This window comes from Macaca mulatta, chromosome 1 (genome assembly GCF_049350105.2).
Source record: "Macaca mulatta isolate MMU2019108-1 chromosome 1, T2T-MMU8v2.0, whole genome shotgun sequence".
NCBI classification, from domain to species: Eukaryota; Metazoa; Chordata; class Mammalia; order Primates; family Cercopithecidae; genus Macaca; species Macaca mulatta.
The window spans coordinates 186,309,345-186,334,831 of record NC_133406.1 but is presented as its reverse complement, the minus strand read 5'-3'; the positions used below and the strand labels follow the sequence as shown (position 1 = coordinate 186,334,831).

The window sequence follows — 25,487 nt, the reverse complement described above, 5'->3', positions numbered from 1 at the left end:
GGCAGGAGGAATGTCCGCTCCCTCTGCTGGCTCCCGCTTCCCGCTGGAGAGCAGGGCAGGAAATGGACAGCATTTGGCTCAGCTTTTGGGAACTGCCCCAGTTGCTGCCAGGGGTATGTTCTCATTTACTGGGCTCTGACCCTCCCTGTGAACACATCACCCACCCTACAGCTCACAGTGCCCAAGGCTCTCCACTGGCATCCTGCCACTGCTTAGTTACCACCACTGTCAAGCAGCTCACCACTTCATCATTAATTTGGCAGATAACAGAAATGTCTTCCATGCAATGATTCAAACTGGCTTCCCTTTTCTCTTCTCTGAAGGACTTGGGATCTGGGGCTGAGGGCTCACAGGGGAATGTCTGAGTACATGGCAGGTTCTCTAGACAGTCATCAGAGCCCTCAGGAGGCTGCCCTTCTCCCAGAGAAACCCCAGCTACTTCTGCAGGAGATGAGGAAAGATTTTGGGTCATGCATATTTCTCTCCCCTCTTACTGTATGGGTCATATCTCTGGCTCTTGGGCTACACACAGTATTTGCTCTTCCTTGTCCTCTCCCCAAAACTAATAGGAAGGGTTCTCTAGGAACCTCAACATCTTTCTAAGGCTGGTGGGCCTGGCTGGCAGGAATGAGGACTCAACAGAAAGGGATGTGTCAAATACTCCCTACTATCCTTCACCAAGGTGGCAAGTCCCTATTATCCTTCACCAAGGTGGCAAGTATCTAGATGTTCAAAGCATGATGAGCTAAGCTTTTGGCAACAGGAGCCGGGACCCCTCCTCCAGGACTTTTCCAGGGAAGGCAGTCTTTAACCCTGTGACCTCTGCTGGGTCCCTGTCACGCAGCATCCATCATCAAGATGGTCAGCTACTTCCTGTTGGGCGTGGTGGCTCAGGCCTGTAATCCCAGCCTGAGGAGGCTGAGGTCGGCGGATCACTTGAGGTCAGGAGTTTGAGACCGGCCTGGCCAACATGGTGAAACCCCATCTCTACTAAAAATACAAAAATCAGCCGGGCCTGGTGGCGAGCACCTGTAATCCCAGCTACTCAGGAGGCTGAGGCAGGAGAATCACTTGAACCCGGGAGGCGGAGGTTGCAGTGAGCCAAGATCGCCACTGCCCTCCAGCCTGGGTGACACAGTGAGACTCTGTCTCCAAAAAAAAAGGTGGTCAGCTACTTCCTGAGCACCGGCCACAGTGCCCAAGTCCCTGTCTCCACGAAGCCACTGGAACGATTGCAGAGTAACTGTTTTGGAACACAGATCTGGCCAAGACATTATCCAGCCCAGAGTGCTGCCCTGGTGTCCCACTGCCCACTGGATCAAGCCCACACTCAACAAGGTCCTTCAACAACTGCCCGGCAACCTCTCCAGACTCATCTCCCGCTGAGCGCCTGTCAACCACCTCATTCCAGACACCATCTCGGCCAGGGCTGCACTGCCTCCAGGAATGCCCTCCTGATTTCTCAGCTTGGCAGGCAGGCAGGCCTGTCCTCTGTCCTGCCACAGGGCATGGATTATCTGTCAGTCTCTCTGCTAGGCTGGCTGCTCCTGTGGGCAGACTATGGTTGATTCAGTTCGAGCCTGGAACCAAGCCCCATGCCTTGCATATCAGAGATGGCCAATGACAGTCATAACCACAGTCCTTTCTCCTTCTGTGATTTCATTTCCCCATCTATAAATGAGAAGCTTGGACTAGATCATGGATGGCAAATAGGACGTGTACCACCACTGACACATTCACGTTCATGGTAGACATTGCCAGTCACTATCTGTTGACAAACAGCTTCAGAATCATTCTCACGGTGTTCTGAGCAGCCACCACACATCAAGCAGAGCTGGCATTTGAATGGAAACTTATTTGCTACTTCTTTAGATAAGAGTTATGGTTTGTCTATCTCCTTTTGGTCTCTCCCTCCTTTTCTCTAATTCTCTACTCTCCCTGCTTCCACCGTCCAATCAGATGTGTAACTACATTTGGACTTTGGAGTGTTTGTGGAAGAGCACCCCATGAGGAACCAGGAAATCTGGGTTTAGACTCTGATTACAGCCCCCGGTTAACTTCGGGCAAGTCATTCACCTTTCTGAGTCTCTCTTTTCCAATCTGCATGCCTTCTCTGCAGAAACACTGATGAAAATGAAAGTAAGTTGCATGTTTAAAAACACTATGTAACTGAAAACAATTATTGGAATTTAAAAACAAAACAAGAAGAAAAACAGCCTGTACCCAATGCTCAGTTCTCCATGACCCCTGCCCTCTTATGAGTCCCGTTTTGGACTTAGAAATCCTTACTGGACAGTGCCCTCCTTAGGACCACCTTAGGGCCAAGGAACTTAGAAATTCTTACTGGACAGTGCCCCCCTTAAGGACCAAGGAACGAGGGGACCCACCCAGATCAGTGAGACTGGCCAAAGCTAAGCTGGGTTTGCCAGATGTGCAGCCCAACCAAGCTAAGCTGCGTGGAAAAAAGAAAAAAAAAAAAAAAACGCCACTGTTTGATTATGTAAAATCCATCTGGATCCAAAGCAGAAAATCAAAGTTGGAAGGGCCCTCAGAGACCACCTGGTCCAGCCTGCTCCATCTACTGGTGAGAAAACTAGAGTCCAGAGATGGGGAGCAACTTGCCCAAGGTCACTCAGCAAGTATGCGGCCAAGTCCTCTTTGTCCTTCCCTGCTGCAAAACACCAACACCACTCCTGAACTCCCAAGCCAGCTTCCTGTTAGGCCCTCCCTGATCAGAATGTTGGATCTGGTGCTTTGGGGCTGCCTGGGCTCCCGTTCTGTAATGTGAGCAATACAAATAAACTCAGTTCAAACATTTACTGCGTCCTTAGTATATGCCAGGTGCTGGGGATGCCAATATTAGGGCAGTCTTTTTTTTTTTTTTTTTTTTTTAAAGGAACTCAGAAGTAGAATGCCGTTGCTAAATTCTACCAACACCCCAAGAAACCCATACTATTCCCCAACAGTGAGGTATGGTCAGGTCAATTTCCAAGGCACCTCCCTGCCAGACCTTAACCTGCTACCACACACATCTCATGCCACGGGACTGGAGAGGTACTGCCTGCCTTGGAAACCTGGACATGGAAGAAGAGAAAGCTGATGGCACACCCTCATGTGTGGACGGCCAAAACTTCTGACCCCAGGAGCTGAAGCCTGGCAGTCAGAGGCCTGCAGAAGCAAGGCCCCGTGTTGCTTACTGAGGGACCGGGATGGAGGTGGGCGGCTGCTCCCTCCCACCCAGCCTGGAGGCCTGGGGCTTCTACATTTAGGACCAGCTAGGGGTGAAGTCCTGACCTGAAAACTGGGCTGGCCACCCTAGGCCAGGGTCTGGCCATAGCTGGCTCAGCCATCCCAAGCCGACTCCCTGGTGCAAAGCCGTCCTGAGGCAGAGTTTCCTACCCAGGCCTTGGCCAAGCAGGGGAAGGAGTGCAATTGTTGGTAGCAGATAAAATCCTTGATACCATCTCTATTTCCCCTTCTAATATCAGAGTGGCCGCCTGCAATACCAGTGAGGCGCGGGGCCGGCAATCAATAGCTAATACTCCTGTTGTAAGCAGGCCTACTCCGGAAATGGGCAGCCAGTACCTCCTTCCAGAGAGATACCCTTTCCCCTTGGCAGTGACCCCAGCCTGAGCGGTTCAGCATCATGGCTGGGAAGGACCAGGCCAGGTACCTGGCCTAGCCCATCCCCCTGCAAGTGACTGATGCGGAAGTGATGCCAGGAAGTGAGAGAAAGGAGTCACCAACGTCACCCAGGAAGCAGAGAGGCCAAGCCATTGCTCTCTGCTGTCTGCTGGATGACCCCGTCAGCTCTTGATGGCATGCCGTGCCTGGGAAACAGAGGTGACCTCAAGTCAAGAAGGTCCAAAAGTTACCTCTGTTTGATGGTGGCTAGTAATGGCTAAATAAGGACAGGAATCAGTCTTGGCTTTCTGACCACACAACCCAAACGTCACAGGGGAGGGCCCAAGAAGTATGTCTGGAATTAGGCCTTAGCCATGGATGATTATACCAAAGCAGGAAGTTGGGAGCTGCCCACATATCAGGCAGACCTGAGCCTTGTCCTAGAGTCAGGCCAAAATAGAAGTCAATGGCCTATTTTTAAAACATACAATTGGGTATTGTCTACCTCTTTCTACCACAGTGGTCTAATCTGCACCGGACACCCAGATGCCAGCAAGCAGCCTCAATCAGGATGCACACAGATGAAGCACAGTACCTGGGTGGGTCTACCAGACAGGGAAGCCACACCCGCACTGCATCAAGAGCATCCATGGCATGTTGAGCCTAGAAAGAATTCCCAACTGGACAGAATGCCAGTGGGAAGAGGCCCTCTGATGGGTGTGGGGCGCCATCTGCAGTGGCCAAGAAGATGCCTGCCTTGGTGAGTATGAGCCTCTCACACACTGGCCCCTTGGATTTCCTCCCTGGAAGAAGGACAGCAGCCCCACTGGCTCCTGCCTTTCTTGGGCCCATGGGTTTCCAGCATTTTAAGGTCTAACTCTCAACCCATCTTCAATATGTCGCAGCCTTGCCCCAAGCTGAGACCCTGGCAATGCCTGGTCCAGTCCCAACCTGGAGCTCACATACCTATTTCTGGGGCTACGCTCATCTCCACCCCTTGGACAAGGCCCCAGTTTTGGCAGTGTTCTGGGAATGCATACAGATCCACATGTGGCCATCCAATGCTCCCGATGGCCATCCTGCGTCCCTTTCTCTCCTCCTACCACCATCACGTGACCTGCCACTTCTGTTTTTGGGGAACACCTGAATTTCACTGCCGTCCTTCTTAGCTGGTGAGCAGCATGTCCCAGCCCTCTTCTTTCGGGAGTTAACACCAACCCAAATACAAAACCTTGCCAAGTAGAATCATCTTCCAGGTCATCTCTCTCCCAGAGGGAAACCCCTTTAACGTTCCTAAGAGATGTCTGTCAGTCTTTGCTCAGACGCATCTAGGGCCAGAGAGCCCCCCGCCTTGATGTGGGGTGAGCCCAGGTGCTAAATTCTGGCCTACACCAAGCAAAAGTGTCTTTGGACTTTGCCTCGCTGGTCCTAGTTGTGAATTCTAGGGCTGCACAGAAGAAATTTCTGCCTCCCTTTCCACGTAACAGTTCTTTCCATGTTCTTATCTGGGAGTGCCAATCTTTCAAAAGGTGTGGGGAACTCGGGCGGATTCTCAAACTCAGCTGCCGACAGGCTTGAAAGAATGAGAGATGTTATGATCGTGAGTGTCATCATAAAAGTTCCTTACAGCCCTGCACGCTATACCTCTCTAACATGGCATTTCCCAGTCTCAAGTTGGCTTAAATCACATGAACCGCCGGGGAGAAGGTAGAGATGGAGGAGGCGGTGCAGAGAGGGTGGCAGCCGCGCCCAACCTGGCAAAACAGAAAGCCCAATTTCACACACCCCAGAAAAAGCCGAACAAGGTGTCTCTTGGAGAAGGCCAGGCTCTCAACCCACGTGGGATCTGTTCCTGCCTGTGGCGGGCAGAGCACGGGCACAGATGCTTGTGGGATGCTGTCTGTGATCACACTCGGAAAAAATCAAGTGGTTAACCAGAGGGAAAGGATTCTGAGACCTGCCAGGATGGTGGGTTTTTGTGTTTTTTTAAGATTACGCCTAAGGTTTGTAGTTTGGACAGGCAAAGTAAACGATGACAACAGCAGCAGCAACAAAACAGAAACAAAGAACGGTTTACTGATATTTTTTAAAGCCTTTTGTTAAAAGAAAGCTCCACAGTGGCCTGGAAGCAGCCCCCACCGCCTCCCTGGCCAGGGGCACACTGTGTCGCGCCTACGAAGCTGGCATGAAGAAAGCAAACTCCAGCAGAAGTGCAGGCAATGCAGGAGGTGTCTGCTTTCCCATCTTTTTCTCCCTCTCAGCTTTTAGAAGGACTGGTGAAAGGGATGGGAAGGGAAGGATTTGAACCAGCATAAAGCAACTGTATTTAGACCATGGCAAACTGAGCTACTTACTTCTCTCCCACCCTCCCACCTGCCCAGGGCCTTGGCCTGGAATACAAGGTGGAGCACGAGACCCACGGGCTCCGCACATACCTGAAAGAAACCTGGCGGGATGGGGCCTCCCGGCATCCCATCGTTGGGGGGAATGTTGCCAAGCACGGGGCTCGGGGCAGCTGCTGCACTCTGTGGAGACAACAAGGCAGAGGGTTAGTGGCCAAACCCCCAACCAGAGACACAGAGTTCTGACCCCTGGCCTTGGCTCTCCCCATCTGCCCGCATTCCCTGTGGACCTTCCTCACAGGCCACTTTCTACTTAAATCCCTCCTAGCATCCCAGGGAAGTGTCATGTTCCCACTGACAGGAAGCAAGTAGGGCTTATACACTCAGACCTGGACTCAATTCCCAGGTGCGGCCCCCACTGAGGAAGCAACCAATTCCGAGGCTCTTTTTCCTCATCTCTAAAATGGGAGGGCCAGGCGTGGTGGCTCACACCTAAAATCCCAGCACTTTGGGAGGTTGAGGCAGGAGAATCGCTTCAGCCCAGGAGTTCAAGACCAGCCTGGGCAACATCAGGAGACCGTGTCTCTACAAAAAATAAAAAATTAGCTGGGCGCAGTGGCATACACCTTTAGTCCCAGTTACTCGGGAGGTTGAGGTAGGAGGATTGCTTGAGCCCAAAAGGTTCAGCCCTATCTATAATAAAAATAATAATAATAATAATAATAAAAAAAAATGGGGGAGCAATGTCCACCATTCAGAGAGGCTGCAAGGACAGCCTGAGACAAAGTGCCAAAGGTACTTCCTGCGGTGCAGAGCAGGGGTGCATGGCCAATGTGCAGTGGCTGCTCCTGGCATTATATGGCCCTGGGCTGTGTCTGCCCACCTACTCTTGAGAAGCTCTTGGCAGGGGAGTGATTTATAAATTTCTGTGCCCTCTGCAAATGGCTGGCATGTCATATAAAGCAAAAGATCAATAAATATCCATGACTCAATGAATAAGTGAACAGACCAACCGGGAAACACTACTGGAGAGGGTGACAGAGGGCAGAGCGTGTTCTTGGCCCCGCAGGGTCCTGGGTGCCTCATGAGAGAGAAGGGCCTCATGAGGTGGGGGGACCGTCATTCCTTTTCTCTTTAAACGCTGCTATTCTGGCATTTGCCTGGTATATCTGCCACAACAAATGCCTCCCAGGGGTGAGCAGACATTGCTCTCCCTAGCCTGGCCTCTTTCCAAAGGATCTGTGTACAACCTATTCAAGGTGGTCGGCGCATCTGTGCCTGTCTGTGCCTGGCCCCGTGCTCACACAGGCAGGGGTGAGGCTGAGGCATCTGGGCCCCAGCTCTGAGGAAGTCACAGGTCTGACAGTCCTACCTGGAACTGGGCCCTGCTCCTTCCCACTGATTCTAGGCCTCCAGGGGCTCCTCCTCCAGGAAGCCTACCTTCAACCTTGGTGGTCCCCAAACCCCACCATGACTGAGAAAGTGAAACTTGGTCATCTATCATCGCCCAGGGTTTTGACTGATTCTCTGGAAGAGGAATGAGCCCCTTGGGGTAGGAAACAGAACGCCTCTTTTCCTCTTAGAAACACAGCCTCCCATCACCACCTTCAAGAAGCTACTCTCTTTCCTTTCATCAGTGGTAAAATAGGAACCAGATGCCAGGTGTGGTGGCTCACGCCTGTAATTCCAGCACTTTGGCAGGCCAAGGTGGGCAGATCACCTGAGGTCAGGAGTTTGAGACCAGTCTGGTCAAAATGGCGAAGCCCCGTTTCTACTAAAAATACAAAAATCAGCTGGACGTGGTGGTGGGCGCCTGCAATCCCAGCTACTTCGGAGGCTGAGGCAGGAGAATTCGCTTGAACTCAGGAGGCAGAGGTTACAGTGAGTCAAGACTGTGCCACTGTACTCCAAGCTGGATGACAAGAGCAAAACTCCCCATCTCAAAAAAAAAAAAAAAAAAAAAAAGAACCAGAACCTCTAACTTCCAACTCTGATGGAAGGAAATGAGGTAATGTGCAAATCCCACTAATACACTGCATGCAACAAAATGAACAAACAGACCTGGGAACAAATGCACCCGGTTTTCAGCACTGTCACCTCTACTAGTAAGTGGGATGACTGTGGGCAAGCCACTTGAACTTTCTGAATTTGCTTCCTGTAAAAAATACGATAGCTGTTGTCCCACCTCCTCACCAGGACTGTGGGGGATAAAATAACAGAATGGGCTGTGTTTCGTAAGCTGAGACAGCTCTGTGAATCTAGAAACAAAGAAGTACAGGGCATACAGTGGGTGTTGAGCAGAGCCAGGTGAAGAGAATGGGCAAGCTGCATGTTACTTTTCAAAATGATTCTGCTTACAGAAAAACAGCCCTCTCTGCAAAAGCTGTCCTGCCAACCATCCTATAACGTGTTTGTAAGTTTCAAGCATCTCCAGAAATTAGGATTGCAGATCTCCCCATTACCGAGGTCTGAGGTCATGGGCCCCTGCCTTGCCCCTGCCTCACCCCTGCCTGGCACTATCTGAGATGGGGTCTTGTGGGGGAATCGCCAGCTTATCCATTAGCTGCATTACTGTTGGCTGCATTATTGTTTCTCTGTGGTCAGTGGTTCTGTGAAAATGGCAACTTTTTGTGATTAACAGCCAACAATCACTCCTCAGCAGCAAGAGCAAAAAACTTGTTTTAAAAATGGGGGGAGGTAAACACCCATCTACATTTTCTTCAGGTTCTTTCAGAGACTGGTGTTACCTTTAACAATTTCATTCTTCTTATGTACCATTATTTAACCAGTTTATTTTGTTTGTTTTTAGAGACGGGGTCTTACTATGTTGCCCAGGCTGATTTCACGTGATCCTCCCACCTCAGCTTCCCAAAGTGCTGAAATTACAGGCATGAGCCACCACACCCAGCCTATTAACCAATGAAATAACAGGCATTAAATCTCAGTGTCTGCTAATCTGGTAGTTAGTATCCCTTTGGTATTTGGTATCCGGAGTTACCTCTTAGGTCATTACCTTTTGAAATGGTTTGCATTGGCCACTTGTAGATCTAATTTTATGGCAAATCATTCATGTCCTTTGTTATTTGGGTATTTGACTTATTACATATTGAGAATCTAGAATAAGGGTAAGTTATAATTAAAAAAAAAAAAACCTAAAAATTATTATTATTATAATTAGAGACCTGGTCCCCAGGCTGGAGTGCAGTGGCCCAATCACGGCTTACTATGGCCCCAAACTCCTAGACTCAAGGGATCCTCCTGCCTCAGCCTCTCAGGTAGCTGGGAATACATGTGCACACCACCATACCCAGCTAATTTTTAAATTTTTTTGTAGAGATGGGGTCTCACTATGTTGCCCAGGCTGGTCTTGAACTCCTGCCCTCAAGCAATCCTGCCACCTCAGCCCCCAAAAGTGCTGGCATTACAAGTACGAACCATCATGTCTGGCCTACAAAAAATTTTTAGATAAAAACTTGAACCTGCGAGTGCTTTGTTGCCTTATTTATGAGGCTCCTTCACTCTAAGATATCATTTTCCTATGAGATCAAGAGTGAGTCAATGGTTCTAGGAACTGGAGGTAGTGGGTAGTCCACGGTTCTTTGAATGCAATGGCCAGGGTCACCATGGTTCTAGTAAATGCACGGTGTAATTCTCTGAAATGTGGGGTGGAAGACGGAGTTTTGCTGTTCTCCAATGAAGAAGGACAAAAAACCAAGACCATGTTAGCAGTGACTAAGGGGCAGGAAGCTGAGGAGACGCCTTTATCATTTAAAGCTTCTCCAGTAGCAAAATTAAGTCGTCCCGCAGTGCTTAAATTTGTGCCTTGAATTTTGATAGTTATTGCTGTTCCCCTTTGATTATGAAGCAAACATGTGCTCATAACAAAAAAAGGACAGAAAAGTACGAAGAAGAAAACGAAAAGCAGCAACCAGTGGTATAGGGCAACAAAAGAGTTAAGAGGTTGGGAAAGGCTCAGAAGTAACTTGCTCACAAAATCTAAACCAAGGTACCCTCCCCCCAACCATATTTATGAACATTACACTGAATCCCTGTACCAACGCTCCTGCAGCTCAACGGCCGCAAGGCCTGTTTCTCCTGTCTCTGAGACCCAGCACAACGTGAGGCATACAGCAGGTGTATTGGCAGGATCTAGAATAAGGGTAAGTTATAACTGGGAAAAAAAAAAAAAGCTTAGAAATTATTATTATTATAATTAGAGACCTGGTCCCACAGGCTGGAGTGCCGTGGTCCAATCATGATTACTACGCATATTGTTCAAAGACCTGCTCAAAGCTGACCGTCTGGAGCCAGGCCTTTCCAGACTGCAGGAATCGGCCTCTCCTGATGGTTTCCAACTTTGAGCTGGAGCTCCATTAAGGCACTCAGCAAAGCATCTCATGAGTTTTCTCTAACAACACAAAACCAAAACCCCTGAAAACCCTCGTCATTCACCGAGGCCTACAGCATGCCAGGGCTGTGGTGGGTGCACGGGCTAGAAGTCCCCGTGGAAGAAGAGAGAAAAGAACATTGGATTCAGAAGCTAGAGATCTCCTAGCTGGGAGCCCATGGACAGGGCCCTTTCTCGTTCTGGGACTCAGTTTCCCCATGTATCCAATGATGGGGTTAAAGGAGATGACCATTAAGGCTCTTTTTCCAAGCTGCTCTCCCCAGCTAAGTCTACACACCTAGGGGAGCTAGGACTGGAAACAGCAGCTCTTACATGAACAGGACAGCAATCCTCTTTCCAGGGGACCTGGGTTTTAACTCTTCCCTGTTCATTATAGGCCATTTTGTGATCAAAGATTAAAAACTACCTAGAGACCTGTTACCTGAGTCACAGATAACAGTGACTGACATTTGGGTTCCAATTGCCCAGGCCTTCCTCACCAATGCTTATCTACTTTTTGGACTCGAGAAAGCCAACTCAAACAACCCATGCAGTTTGGTAACTCCCACTTTAAAAAACAGCAACAACAACAACAACAAATAAAGCTAATTTAAAATTCTTTTCTAAACAGAAAACAGGCCTTAAACAGGGTGATGCGGCCCATTCCAGCCACCTGCCGCCTCTAAACCTATAGTCAACTTGAAAATTCCGAGGTGCTTTCCCAGAGCACTGCCTGAAGTTCGCCATTCCCAGTCAGGGAGACTTGCGAAGAGGACTGATCACGGGTACATAGCCATGGGGCTCAGGGACTGCCCCTGCCTCCACCCCATCCACGCTCCAACGGGACAGACACATGCCACTGCAACTAGAGATCCCCCGCAATCCCACTCCAAAAGGACACCTGAAAACCTTAGCACCAGCCCCGCAATCCCACTCCGTAAGGACACCTGAAAACCTCAACACCAGTCTCACCCCAGGAGATGGATATTCCCCCTCTACCCTCCAGGGCAGAGAAGCAGGGTTCAAACCTGGGGCCTACCTACGGCCTCAGAAAGGTGCTTCCGAGAGAAAGTGCCTTGGAAACCAGGCTAAGGAATAGAACTTTCTGCTCTGGGCAATGGTGGGGGACTTCTACTGTCCCACCTCACCCTGAGCCAGGCACACTCACGCTTGCTCAACAAATCCCAATACCACCAGAGTACCCCAAACTACAGGAGCAAGTGGACCTGACAAGTCCCCACACTCCCAGTGGCCTCTCATCCCACCTACAGAGAGAAGTATCTCATAGTAGGCAACAGTGTTCATGCTTTTCCTTCAAGAAGCAATGGTCCAGGGGCATTCCCTGCAAGATACTATCTTCTGGCCTCATTTCAAGAACCCCAGCTATCCTCACTCACAAACTAGCCTGGGATCCCCCCTCCAACCCTCTCTTTAAAATTAGTTCTAGGCACATGAAGCTCCTGGAAAACTGAATAAAAACAAATGCTCAGAGGGAAATGTGGGACTCCTGCCAGGTTGGCCAACCCCTCCTGACTGATTTACAAGGCTGCAAAATGGTACTTTGTTCTGCAAATCCCCTCCCCTCCTTGCCCCGCCCTAATACTCAGGCCTTGGCGTGCAGCAGCTTGGGGGCCACATGCAGAACTGCATGTGCAGACGACTTCCTAGACTGAAACTCAACACAGGCTGTGTGGCCCAGGGCCCAAAACACCAGGGGGTGGGAGGCGTGTGCTGGGGGTGGAGCCATGTGCTCAAAGCTGGGAAATGGAGGTCACTTAGGGGAGCTTGGGGCACTCCTGTGATGACTACACGCAGAGAGCAAGTGAGACAGGAAGCCTCCAAGTGACGCCTGTCTGGTGGCCTGGGGAGGGAGGGAGGGAGGGAGGGAGGGGGGGGAGGGAGGGAGGGAGGGAGGGAGGCTGGCACTAGTTTCAGCAAGACAGGGGCTTCTGTGCAAACTATGGAGTAACCTGGGTCCCTCTGGGGCCAGGTTTCCCAGAGGGAATTTCAGCAGCATCAACAAACTAACGACACAAATCAGGAATGGAAGCGACTGGGGGAATGTCATCATCCAAATGGAAAGGCCAAGGCGGACAGAACTGGGGTTCAAAGAAGGGAAGGGGACAGGAAGAGGATTCCTGGTTTCATATGCAGACCACAGAACAGAATCAGTTTTGGAGAACAGGGGCTCTAATTGTGCAGCTTGGAGAAAACAGAGCTGTTGCTACGTGAAGAGGCAGAACCAGCTGACGTTAAAAATAGGTTTGGATGACACACAGGCGTGACACAGGATCCCTGCCTTCAAATAGTCAGGGGGCCACGGTGTGGGAGGAGGGATGGACGTGCCTCCTGGCACCAATGGATGGCCCTGGGTCCAACAGCAGATGCCCTGAGCTACAAAAAGCCTCTTGGCTGCCTCAGGAGGGGGCGGGCTGTGGTAATTTGGGGTCACTCCCAGTTGAGACATGGCACAAACCATATTAAAAAGGGATTGCCATAGGACCCACCACCACCTGGGCCTGGGGATTAAGACAGAAGAGCCCTGGACTGAGGGTCCCAGGATCAGGATTCCAGCTGTGGCTGCAAACCACCTACTGTGTGATCTGATCAGGCCTTTCTGTCCCTGGCCTCCACACAAGGCAGCTGGGGTCTGCTGCTCCAGTGACACTGTGGATGTCAAACGAGCTCTTCAGCAAGCAACCTGAAAAGGGCCACATATAGACAACAAAAGCCTCAACCTGCCATCAGACCCAGATGAGGGTGGTCCTGATACCTGAGCTTCTTTTACTAAGTCCCAGCTCACATCTGCCACCTGGGTACGACCCTGGAATGCAAGAAGGGCTGGAGAAGCAACTGCCTTTTCATTTTGATCCTATAAATCAGCGGGGGTGGGGGGTAGTATTTATTCCCCAACATCGCTGGGAAGATGTCATTTGTTTTCCTGGTAAGGAAACTGAGGCACAGAGAGGTGCACTATTTCAAGGTCAGGCAGCTAAGTGGCTCTAACGTTAGTCCCTCTGTGCTTCCACCTTGCATCTTGGGTTCAAAACACAAAACCACAGTCCACTTTGGGAGGCTGAGGCAGGCAGATCATGAGGTCAGGAGATCGAGACCATCCTGGTTAACACGTGAAACCCCGTCTCTACTAAAAATTCAACAAAAAAACAAGTTAGCTGGGTGTGGTGGCGGGCGCCTGTAGTCCCAGCTACTCAGGAGGCTGAGGCAGGAGAATGGCATGAATCCAGGAGGCGGAGCTTGCAGTGAGCCAAGATCCAGCCATTGCACTCCAGCCTGGGCGACAGAGCAAGACTCCATCTCAAAAAAAAAAAAACACACCACAGTCATGTACTGCCCACCCCTGTAGTTCCCAGGAAAAGTTCTGTGTGCTTTGACTCTTATGAAATAGCCGGCACTTCATTAAACACAAGAGAAGCACAATCCATTCCTGTGTTTGAGACTGTCTATACGTTTTGTGCTTCCCCAAGTAGCCGGACCTAGCTCTGCTCTTTCTGACAAATACTTCAATGAGTTGGTGTGTGTGTGTGTGTGCACATGTGTATCAAGGAATGCAAGATCCCATTGAAGAGTCTGTTGAATCTAACTGGCCAATTACCCTGGGAGGAGGAGAAACAGGTGGGGGCTGGGGGGAGCTGTAAAAAGGTTACAAGTGCTTTTTACACACTGGATGCATCAGCAAACACTCGCTTCTGGGGCCACCCAGACTGCGCTGTGCTCACCAGAGCCGATAACAGGGCGCGGGTCTACCCCGCAGGTCAGGAGGATGCAAGGAGTTGTGGTGACACAGAACTGAGGGACAGGGAAGGTGCTCTGGGCAGGCACTGTGAGCGGGGATTAAGGGGATCAGGGAGGCTTTGTGGAAGAGATGGTTCTTGAGCTGGGGCCTTAAAGAACGGCAGGACTCGAGGATGCAGGAGGTGATACAGGGGTGAGAGATTATGCTGTCATTTTAACCCTCCCCGGGCACAGGGCCTCCTGACAGCCTCTCCTTAAAGAGCAAATCCCTCCAGGACGCCACCTGCCCCCTGCACCATCTCCAGGATAGGGGGTGGGCATGGGGCTTGTTCACTTTCCCTCCCCCAGGATGGGGGGGCTCCCCCACAGGAGAAGGGCCAGCCACCTAGTCAGAGAAGGCTCACTGTCCCTAGGCGGTCCCTTGTGACCCAGCTCATGGTATGGCTCATCCAGTCTCTCTCCCTCCATCCTCCCAACAATCCGCAGTCACTACCAGAACACAGAGGCTCTGAGGAGTAAAGGGACTTGTCCAAGGTCACATGGCCGGAAATGGGCAGAACCAGAAGTTAAGCCCAGATCTGCTAATACCACAGCCCCAGCTCTTGGCCATACCTCAGCTTCTCTGATCCAAGTTTCAGAATCAACACTTAAAAGTGGTCACCTGCAAACAGGTCAGGGCCCAGTTCTTCCATTCACCAGGGGTTGAGTCCTCAGATACCTCACTTTACCTTCTGTGCCCCTCATCATTTGCTAAGGAAGGGAGCCCCCCTACCCTCTGTGGGGGGCATGGGAAACTTAAATATGACCCTTAGGTAAGGTGCCCAGCCAGCCTCAGCCAAGGTGAGGGTTCAGCAACCAGCAGCCCAGAGCCAGAGACAGCTCCAGGCAAAGGACCACATGCTGACGTCCTAAGATTCCCTGACCACAGCAGGCTGGGGATGGGGAGACGAAAAGGGGCTGAAAGCTGTGGAAAGACTAGGCCTTCTGATGGACAGAAAAGCCGCGCTTCTGAGAAGGGGCCTCTCTCTTCTTAGTGGCCACCTTAGGAAAATACTATTTCTTTTTTTAAAAATGAAAGAAAGGTACCACAGTAAGAACATTTCCCCCAAAAAAGGAGAAGTGAATTCCCTGGGCTGAGAAGTCTGAGGCTACCATACTGCCGGGCCCTGCCCATTCATCCCAGGAAGCACCCGGCTTCTTCTGGGGACTGGATCAAAGGTCACTGTTTGGTAAGAGGTGAAGTCCCATGTATTTAATAATTAGTACCTGGTGAGAGAGTGGATCCCAGCCAGCACACCCTCCTCCACAGGCAGATACCTCCCAGCTGGGCCACATGGCACAGGGCGCAGGTCCCAGGCGTGTGCATGCAAGACAAGGAAGATTAAGGGCTAGAGGTCCCCCCCAGATGAACACTGCGGAGTGGATCAACAGCTCAGTATTTGTACAACGTTGATTTCTTCTTAGAGAGAAATGAGCTTCAGGCCCTGGTTTACACCATTAGCAAAACACACACACACACGCACACACACACTTCCCACTGTCTTAAAGGAGCTACTTACAACCACAAACATGTCATAGTAGGCCAGTGACAGCTCCTTAACAAGAACACTGGCAGTTGCTTCTGCAAAGTGGAAAATTCCCTGGCGTGGACCCGCGCACACGCTCAGTTCCAATGACAACTTAATCCTGCCAGGACCGAGGTGTGCAGAGAACAGAAAACCACCCGCTTCTAGAAACTTTATTTTTTTAAGTTTAAAATACATCATTAAAGGCAGGGCCCTCAGAACATCTTTCAAGGATGGGAGCCCACACTCTCCTCAGTAAGTATCAAATTTAGTGGGGACCAAGTCACTTTCCCTCACCTCCTCCTCTGCTGTGACAGGACACAGTCTGACAAGTTCACCCAGGTCCCCCAATGCCAGGGAAGGGGCACATAATTCAAACCCAACACCTCCTCTTCCGTGTAAATGAACAGCCGGGAGTCCTTGAGCTCCTCGGGCCAGAAGGGAAGGCAGTGAGCAGTGGACCACCGTGGTCTGCACAGCCGTCCCAGCGCACAGTTGCCACGCAGGCTCGGTGCTGAGCAGATGCCGTCTAAGCCTTTAAAGCACGCGCTAATTGCGCTAATTTAGCTAACAGTCTCTGTTTCGTCCCCCACCCTGAGTCAACCAGCGTCCTTTGGTACTGCTGGAGAGATGCAAGCTGTTGGCTTTAGTGTTATTTTGTCAGCCATTAAACGATTCATCGGAGTCATTAATTGATTTATTACTGCTGCCTGCTCAGAGAGTTTAGCAAATAAAGAATGATGTAGGTCACAAAGCAAAGGAAATTGGACCCAACAACACTACGAGGCGCTGGGCACTTAGAGTGTCTGCTGCTGTCCATTCAGGCAGCCCTCCACACCCAGCTGTCAGGCAAGGAATAGCGGAGATGGTTCTCCTGCCTGAAATCCAGGTGCCAGGCCTGCATCCTGCTCAGGCACCGGTGCTGCCAATGGGGAACCTCGTCTGGAGCCTCTGGAAGGCAACTCTCGGGCATCTGCCAGATACAGCTGAGTAGGAAGGGAGAGAGGCCCACACTGACCCCCTTACCCACCAGGTGGGCGCTGAGTAGCAATGGCTCGGCCTGCAGCTGGGCCCTCTAGTGTTCTAAGAAGCCAAGGACAGACCTCTCAGCCAAGACTCTACTCCCCTGGAGGTGACAAGCTCCAGCCAGGCCCTCCCTTTCTCCCCTGCACAGCCTAAGGGAGTGGGAGGAATGCCACAGTTGGTGCATTCACAGGTGCCTCCTAATGCCTGGCCTTTCATGTACTTATCTCTGATCCTCTCAACAGCCCTATGGGGTAGACCCGCATTATCTTCCCTGTGTCACAGAGAAAAACACTGAAGCTCTGAGAGCAGAACAGCCAGAGACCGCATCGCAGGCCAGGAAATGGCGGTCCTGGGATTCAAACCAGGTCTACCTGACTTTAAAATCCACAATTCTTCCCCTCTACCAAATTCTTCAGACTGACACAAGAGAGGCCTACAACTTGGCCTTAATGAAAACTCTGACAGAAACTAGCTAGGTAACCAAGAGCAAGGCAACCCCCTTCCCCTCTCAGAGCCCCAGATGCCTCATGTACAAATGACAGGGTGGGTGAGCCCCAAAGCTACAGGAAGGGATGAGAGTCCAGGTCATGTCCTTCTACGGCCCCAGCTGCCCTGGCCACTGTGAAGCCTCATGTCAGTTCCCCCAAGAACGCTCCTGTGTTGTGAGCGAGGCCCTGCATGAGCCCTCTGAGGTCCCCTGCTGCCGTTCAAACCCCAGACTCCAGGGTGCAGATCCAGGAAGGTTTGCTGCACTCAGACCAGACAGCAGTGATCCTCATCCCACCCCAATCCCAGCCCTCAGGGCTCTGAACAAACGAGAGAGAGTGGTGCCAAAGCAAGGGAATGCTAAAGCCTCCAAAAGGAAAATTCACCAGGTCATGTATTCCATGTGCGTGCGCACATGTGTGTACATGTGTCTGTCTCTGGGGCAAGAAGGGTAATATCGCCAGTACCTGATACCCCTGGGAACCAAATACAGCCATTCCAGATGTCTCAAATTCTAGCATCACAGTTATCAGCCCCTCCACAAGGCATCACATCCCCACCCTGCCAAGTGGCCTTCTAGAACAGAGCCTGGCACGCTCTCAGAGGAGGCTCTTGGAGGATGGTGGCTGGATGGTTTGCTCCAAAACTAATACAGAGGGGACGAAGAGGTGGTTCAGGCACCCACCAAGAACCAGCCTGCTTCTGACCAAGACACAGCACTGGCCTGCAACCCCAGTCTGTGGCCTGCTAAAGTCTGGTTGGAGCCACAGAGCTGAAGGGCAAAGCGGGGCTGCCACTTTGGAGCTCACTACAGATTACTTGTTGGGCGTCTACCAGGTGCACAAAGCAGGGCTTTCTTGTTTGCACCCACCAAGAACAGGGCCAGAGCACCCAAGAACACACACATCACTTAGGATCCCAGTGAGAGATCTGCTAAGGGGGTGGGGCCTAGGAGGATCGGAGGCATGCAGGCTGGTCAGAGGCTTCTGAAGGGACACGGGAATTCATCTACTGAGAATTCTGACCCAAGTTCAGCTTCCGAAACAAACACGGGACTTCTCATAGAGGTGGTCCATCCCCTATTCATACCACCCATCCATATGGTACTGAAAACACAAAGGAAGGTCTTTATGAAACATGTATTGGGGTCCCATTCAGAGAAGAATAACCTATTATTACTTACACATATTTAGTACCTAGCACCAGCTTACAAAGGCCTTTCTTTCACACATATTTACAGCAACCACCCTCCACACAGGCAGGTTCCTCTCTCTGCAACACTCTTTCTCCGTAGTCAGGCCTGGGTGATACCCTTTCGTCCTTTATGTGTTTCTCAGCACAGTGTTTGTCACACCTGACTGTTAATTCCTTATTAAATTAGCCAGCTATCTCCGAGGGATGGGGGCAGGAATGGTGTGCACAGCACGGGGAAGATGCTGGCTCAGTAAATATTTCTTGGATAAATAAAATTCTTGCAGAAATCCTGCTTTTCCGCCGGGCATGGTGGCTCTCGCCTGTAATCCCAGCACTCTGGGAGGCTGAGGCGGGTGGATTACCTGAGGTCAGGAGTTCGAGACAAGCCTGGCCAACATGGTGAAACCCCGTCTCTACTAAAACTACAAAAAAAAAATTAGCCAGACATGGTGGTGGGCACCTGTAACCCCAGCTACTCGGGAGGCTGAACTGGGAGAATCCCTTGAACCTGGGAGGTGGAGGTTGCAGTGAGCCAAGATCACGCCACTGCACTCCAGCTGGGGTGACAGAGTGAGACTCCTCCATCTCAAAAAAAAAAAAAAAAAAAAAAAGAAATGAAAAGAAAAAAAGAAATCCTGCTTTTCAAGAACAGTCACCAAATCTAAAAGGTCAAACTCTTAAGACTAGCTATCTCAGTCACCTTCCATTAACTTACCATTTGGCTACATCCAAACAACTAGCCCCTCCCCTCCAAATAACAACAACAAACGAAACACACACACCCTGCCACACGCTGTTCCCTCTGCCTGTAAAGCCCTGGCAAATGACTTGGGCAGGCCACATCTCCCAGAGTCATTGGTCATTAAAATAGAAATCATCCTTGTATCACCCCCTCCCAAGACAATGGGAAAGACAGCTTCAGCTAGTGTCTGGGGAAAGCATTTGTAGCTCCAAGGAAGGACAAAAGCAATGAGAGGGAGTGGGGTGGCCTCACAGAGCTGGGGCCCTGTTTTCATTCCCATGGTGGAAGACCAGGCCCAGTGGGCTGGGCACAGGAAGGGGTTCAAATGGCCTCTGTGGGTTACTGAGACCTAGTAGCCTCTCCCAGTCCTCTCGGCCAGCCTCCCTTCCATCTCCAAGATGAAGCCTGCTATTTATACTCAGACAGGTTGGATTCCCTGGCCTCTCTGAAGATGGCTGTCTGCTCCACTAGCCTAGGGAGCCACTTTCCCATGGGCTTTGGCTGCCCACCACTGGTGGGGCCCAGAGACAGCAGAGGAAAAAGGGGCTGGGACGCAAGCTGAGAACAGCAGGGTGTGGGGTACCACCCTGCGATACCCTCCTCCACTTCCCTGAAAATGCATCCCACAAGCAGAGGCTCCTCCACCCAACTAGGGACTGCCCCTTACAGCTAGACCCTCTAAGCCACAGATTTATAGCAGATATGGTTTTTGCAATCAGAGACAAACCACAGAGCAAGCCCTGAGCTCATGCGGGAGGAATGCATCACCCCCAGCCTCCCCTCCCCGTCCCTTCCTCAGTCCCTCACTTGACATGAGATGAAACTTGAGAGGGGTAGAGAGAAGGGGAGAGTGGAGAGACCAGGATCTCTGCAGCCCATCAGGGCCCCCTGGCCGCATCTCTACTCTGCCCCAACCCTGCGCTGATCATGACCTGGGAATGGCTCCAGCCCCTAACAGATCAAGTCTCAGGTTCCTCACCACTGCCTCCACCCCGGTCCATGTATCTACCTAGAGAATTCCCAGTTATCCATCAATGCCCAGCTCAAATGTCCCTGTTCCCAGTCCAAGTGAGTACTGAAGTCCCAAGTAGGTTCATGAGCTAGAACTCAATACTAGAAGTCACAGTTTCCACCTGTGTCCCTTTCATGAGGCATCCCATAGAGCATGCAATACCAATGGCCTCCTAACCAAGCAGACAGAGCACTAGATTTAGGGCAGGAGCTCCAGCTCTTGGGCTCCCTGATCAATTCAGAGAGGCAGGCAATTCACCTCTGACTTGAGCTGCACCCTGTAATACAGGACAATCTCCGGGTTGACATGAGATTTTTTAAAAACAAGGAGATAATGAAAGGGCTGTGATGTCATCTCAGCTTCTCTTCTCTGCCTCCCATTCCAACCTCCCCCTTTTCTCATACCCTAAGCTTCAGCCACAGGGGACACTAGCTGGTCCCCAGCCTTTGCCCATGCCCTCCCCGCTTCCATCTGGAATGCCCACGTCTCTGCTAGTTTCTGCCATTCTAACATATCCCTTAGGCCATCCTGGACACAAGGCAGGATGATTTATTCACCCTCCAATCCCACATGAGACTCTATTTTAACTCTTCCAGCATTTTCTACCTGGTCTTCTTATATAGACAAAGGTTATCTCCCTGCAGGACTGTTGGTACCAAAAAGTGGAATCCAAATATTTACAATGTCTACTATCAATAAACATCAAATGACCGGAGACTGCAAAGGAGCTTCCTGGACAAACCTAGGCCTGGTTCTTCTGGGATATTTCTCCCTTCTTCCTTATTTGTCTGCTTTATAAAAATGTAACTTTAAGGAACAGACCAGATTCTGGTAAACCCAAATGTCAAAAGGTGAAAAAAGCAGCCTAACTCCCAAAGGTTCTCTTGTCTCTCTCCTCAAACAACTGTTGGAAGAGACAAACACGAAAACCTCTGGAGAGATCTGAATGGGAATGCTGGTTCTGTTCCTAGCCTGAAACTTGCAAGTCAGAGATAGCACAGCAGGACCATTCTTGACAAGGTCCCCACTTTGCTGCAAATCTGGCCTAAGGCGGTCTGTTTTCCTTCTATTTTTGTCTAATTCCATTTAAGGCCATTGCCATGGTCCTCTCTGTCCAAAGCAGGAATTATTAATTTAAATTTGGGCCTTCGGACACTTCGAATCTACAACCACAGTACATGAAGGAGTCCCACAGCCAGGCTGGACAGATGTGGCCTCTGGTCCATACACCAGCGGAATCTGGTTTTCCCAAGATGTCTGTGCCTTGGCTGTGTCATCTAGAAAATGAGGATAATAAGCACTGCCTGCCTCACACGATTTGTGAGGGTCACGTTTCTGCTGCATCCCCTGGAACAGTGCCTGGCACGCATCTGTCAGGTGCTCCAGAAATACTTGCCAAATGGGTATTCATTCTAAACCCTCTCTACCTGTTCTCCCCAAGGATGGCCTGTCCCCTGGGGACCAGCTGGGGACCACTCTCCTGCAGAGCAGAGTCCCAGAGCCCTGCCATCCCTGCCCCCAAAGCCTCCTGGCTCTGTGTCCCAGGAACAATAATAAGCCCTACATCCCGAGACTCATGTAGGCACCAAAGGAGGCTGATCTCACTTAATCCTCCCAACAACCTCCTGAGGTGAGTGAATCCACTCCTTTATTTTATAGCCGACCTATCTTGCTGGTGACACGAACAGTTAAGTGTCTTGCACAAGGTCACAGTTAATGGATGCTGGGATTTTTCTTCCTGGCTGGATCCAGACATCACAAACTCACATACCACCCACCACTACCTCCAGTGGGAACCAGAAGGAAGATTTAAGTCATGGAAGGGAAAGACCTTAACCCTGAATCAGGCCCTTTGGGTCTGGCACCAGTTTGGGACAGGAGTCCAACCTGAATTTGCCTATCTGTAAAAAGAGAAGCCACCATTCCCTGCCTGGCCTCCCTCACAACAGTGGCATGAAGCACAAATGAAGAAACAGACAAAAAACTGTCTGAAGGCTGGGCGCAGTGGCTCACACCTGTAATCCTGGCACTTTGGGAGGCTGAGGTGGGCGGATCACTTGAGGTCACGAGTTCGAGACCAGCCTGGCCAACATGGTGAAATCCCCTCTCTACTAAAAATACAAAAATTAGCCAGGCGTGGTGGTGTGTGCCCGTAATCCCAGCTCCTCAGGAAGCTGAGGCAGGAGAATCATTTGAACTTGGGAGGCGAAGGTTGCAGTGAGCCGAGATTGTGCCACTGCACTCCAGCTTGGGAGTCAGAGTGAGACTTTGTCTCAAAAAACAAACAAAAAACTGTCTGGGAACAGAAGGGCAACACCACCATCCCCATCACCCTGGACAATCAAAGGAGCTGGGAATAAAGATGCCACACGAGAGCACTGGGTGAGGAGTCAGGCCTGGCTGGCTGCCCCCAAAAGGCCCTTCCCTGTACCTATAAAACAAAGGGAACGGATTCACTTCCTGGTTTCCAAGCCTGGTTGCACATCAAAATCATGTAGTGAGCTTTGCAACACCTAAGCTGCCTGTCTTCCTGAGGGGGCAGGGATCCAGCTTCTGGGAGCTCCTGGACCAGATGTTCTATCAGACCCCTCCTCGGTTCTGTCTCTGCCCTGACCCCAGCAGGGGAAACAGATTCCAAGTTATGGGGACGGCTGGGCCAGATGGGCAGGCCTCTTCTGCCCCCTCATGCTCCCCAACCAGTCTCCTAGGAGGCCTGCAGGAAGCCTCCGGGTGCAGGTCAGGGCTTCAACAGCCACCCAAACAGGTACGGGCCCAGATTTAATTGGCCTCTTGGTTAAGCTTTCTAATCTCATTAAAGCTGCCTCCATCAAGCAGATCGAGGCTCTCAATTGAATCACAGAAGAGCACTGCCCCGCCCCACTGTAAGCTGATTAGGTCTGGGGAGGCCTAGCTTGGACCCCTCTCTGCACTACCATGCCTTACTGTCACACGGAAGGCACGAACCCAGACTCACCAAGAGGGGCACGCTGACGAGGGAGCAGCAGGCAGGAAGCTCAGGGAAACAGTCTCAGCAAGGGTGTGGTACCAGACCTGCCTACCCCCACCACTCTGGGGAGCCAGTACTGTCCCCAGGATTTTCAGTAAACACAAACCACAGAGTAATCTGATTTCCTATCTTATCAGTGTGCAGTGCCAGAGGCCACCCGGCTCCAGCAGAAAGCTGCCTTATGGGCAGAGTGTGAGACTCACAGTTACCTCTCCAACTTCTTTTCGTAGCTTTAGAGCTCTACTTCATTCAGATGGGAAGGAGGCAGCAGAGGGGTATGGTGTGGGGCCCAAACACCTGCGTTCCATCTTTGGAAGAGAGGACTTGTCTTGCCACTCACTCTCTCCCTGACCCCTTCTACCTCCACAAGGAGCTACACTGCGGCTCTTCTCCAATCCAGCTCCTGGACGTCAGCTTCAAAAACACCATGGTCAGCGTGTGCAAACAGCCCTGAGCAAATACGCGTCGCCCACTTCTCCATCATCTCGCTTTATCTAAATATATCCCAAGGAAATAACTTGGCAGTGATGAGAAATTCTGCAGAAGCTCCAAAGTAACAAAAACAAAACACACACACACACACACACACGAGCTCTGTTCAAGGTGCCACGCTGAGCTGAGGACAGACATGGAGATACAAACACCCACAAGCGACAACCATCCAGGGTGTGCTGGGGGTTCAGTCCCACTTAGGGTTCGTGCTTGGTTGTTATTAATATTTAATAGGAAAGACAATATTTTAGAAGAGACAGGACTCTGTGCAGGTTCCAGGCCAGGCTAGCACGGATGCCCTGTCCAAGGGAGATGTTAAGGGGGCACGCCTAGCCAAGTACACACACACACCCATCCCACACCCTCCGGGACTTGCTGCAAGACACTGGTATTTTCCGCTCCACTTGCCAAGAATGGAGCCACCCTGCCCTGCATGCTTGATCCTCAAACTCCTGGAGACAAAGGCGGCAGTCACGGGGCTGTGCTAGTGCACCTCAGGCACTGATCCGATGTTCCCGTACCCACTGCCATTTTCACTAAAAGGGACACTAAGGCCTAAAGCAGGAGACAGACATGCCCAGAACCTGGCCAGGGTCCCTCTTATTCCACCACGTTGTCAACCTTTGGATAATTTGGATAGAGGTGGCTTTTTTTTTTTTAAATGCATTCCACAAATCCAGGCTATTCACAATCACCCCCAAGCCCACCCTTGTGGGCACAGGGCACCATATTATTAGGAAAATGTCTGAGAGTCAAAGGGGCTATGGGCAATCCCCCAAATCATGCCAGCTCTCAGCAGGCCGGCCCACTTTCTCAGGTTCCACACAACTACCCCAGTGCCTGCCTTCTCCATCTGCCATCTAGACATGGACATGAGGCCTGGACCACTACATCAGGCCCCTCACTGGTTTATTAGCCTTAATCTACTCTACTTCTTTCTCCAAACAGATCAAACCCAGATCACTCACACTACAGGCTCACAACTTGAGGATTTTCTGCTCCTTGCCACACACCAGCTCAGCCGAGGCCTTCAGGACCTGGCCTGAACAAACCTCATTCCCAGCTCCACCCACATAATTCCTCCTCCCCTGAACACTGCATGTCTTTTTAAGCTTCTATGCATTTGTACAGATTCTTCCGAGACACTGGAATGCTCCTATCACAGTCTTCCTTCTCAGTCACCAATACCAGAAAACTCAATAATCAGAGATACCATTCAATCCTAGCTATTTAAAGACAAGAAAATGAAGGCCCAGAAAGGATAAGGGAGTGCCACAGAAGATAAGGTTAGCAGTGCTGGACTTGTGGCTGGCCAGAGTCTTCATCAACTCCAAAAGTCCTCAAAGACCCTCTCCAACTCACCAGCTCTACAGCAAGATCAAACCCAGGAGAAGGCCACTGAGGACCAAATATCCAAGAAAGAAGGCCCTTAGGGAGTTCTAGAGGCAGCGCAGGAAGAGCTGGCCCGGGGTCTCAGGAGGCCAGCGGAAATGAGACACATGCATGGGCCTGGAAGCCCAGAGAGTGGAGAGTATCATCATGTCAGTTCAGCTCAGGGGCCCAGAGCAGGTGCTTGGGGAGGACGTGCAGAATGACCAAGAATGGTACCTGGCACACGGAGACACTCACACTCGGTCAACATTTGCTGCTGCACACATTAATGACACAAATGGCCAATGACAAACCAGTGCAACACAGAGTACCACACAGGCCTGTACTCAGCTCCGGGATCCCAAAGAAAGGAAGGATTATTTCTGCCGGAGGGTGGGGCGGTCTGGGACAGCTTCACAGAGCGGTGACATCTGATCAGACACCATCTGTTATTTTTCTCTAATTGTTCCACATGTGTGAAATTTT

The 25,487-nt window shown here is 50.9% G+C and overlaps 1 protein-coding gene across 32 annotated transcripts in view; it reads right to left on the bottom strand.

The window, feature by feature from the left end:
• SSBP3 (single stranded DNA binding protein 3) overlaps positions 1 to 25,487 on the bottom strand; it is a 182,121-nt gene that overhangs the window by 48,154 nt on the left and 108,480 nt on the right. For 25 of the 32 annotated variants that reach the window (XM_077994215.1, XM_077994214.1, XM_077994227.1 and 22 more), the window contains 1 exon segment: positions 6,060 to 6,149. The exons of 4 other annotated variants lie outside the window; for them this stretch is intronic. In XM_077994215.1, the coding sequence (XP_077850341.1) occupies positions 6,060 to 6,149 (90 nt within the window). 32 annotated transcript variants of the gene reach the window in all.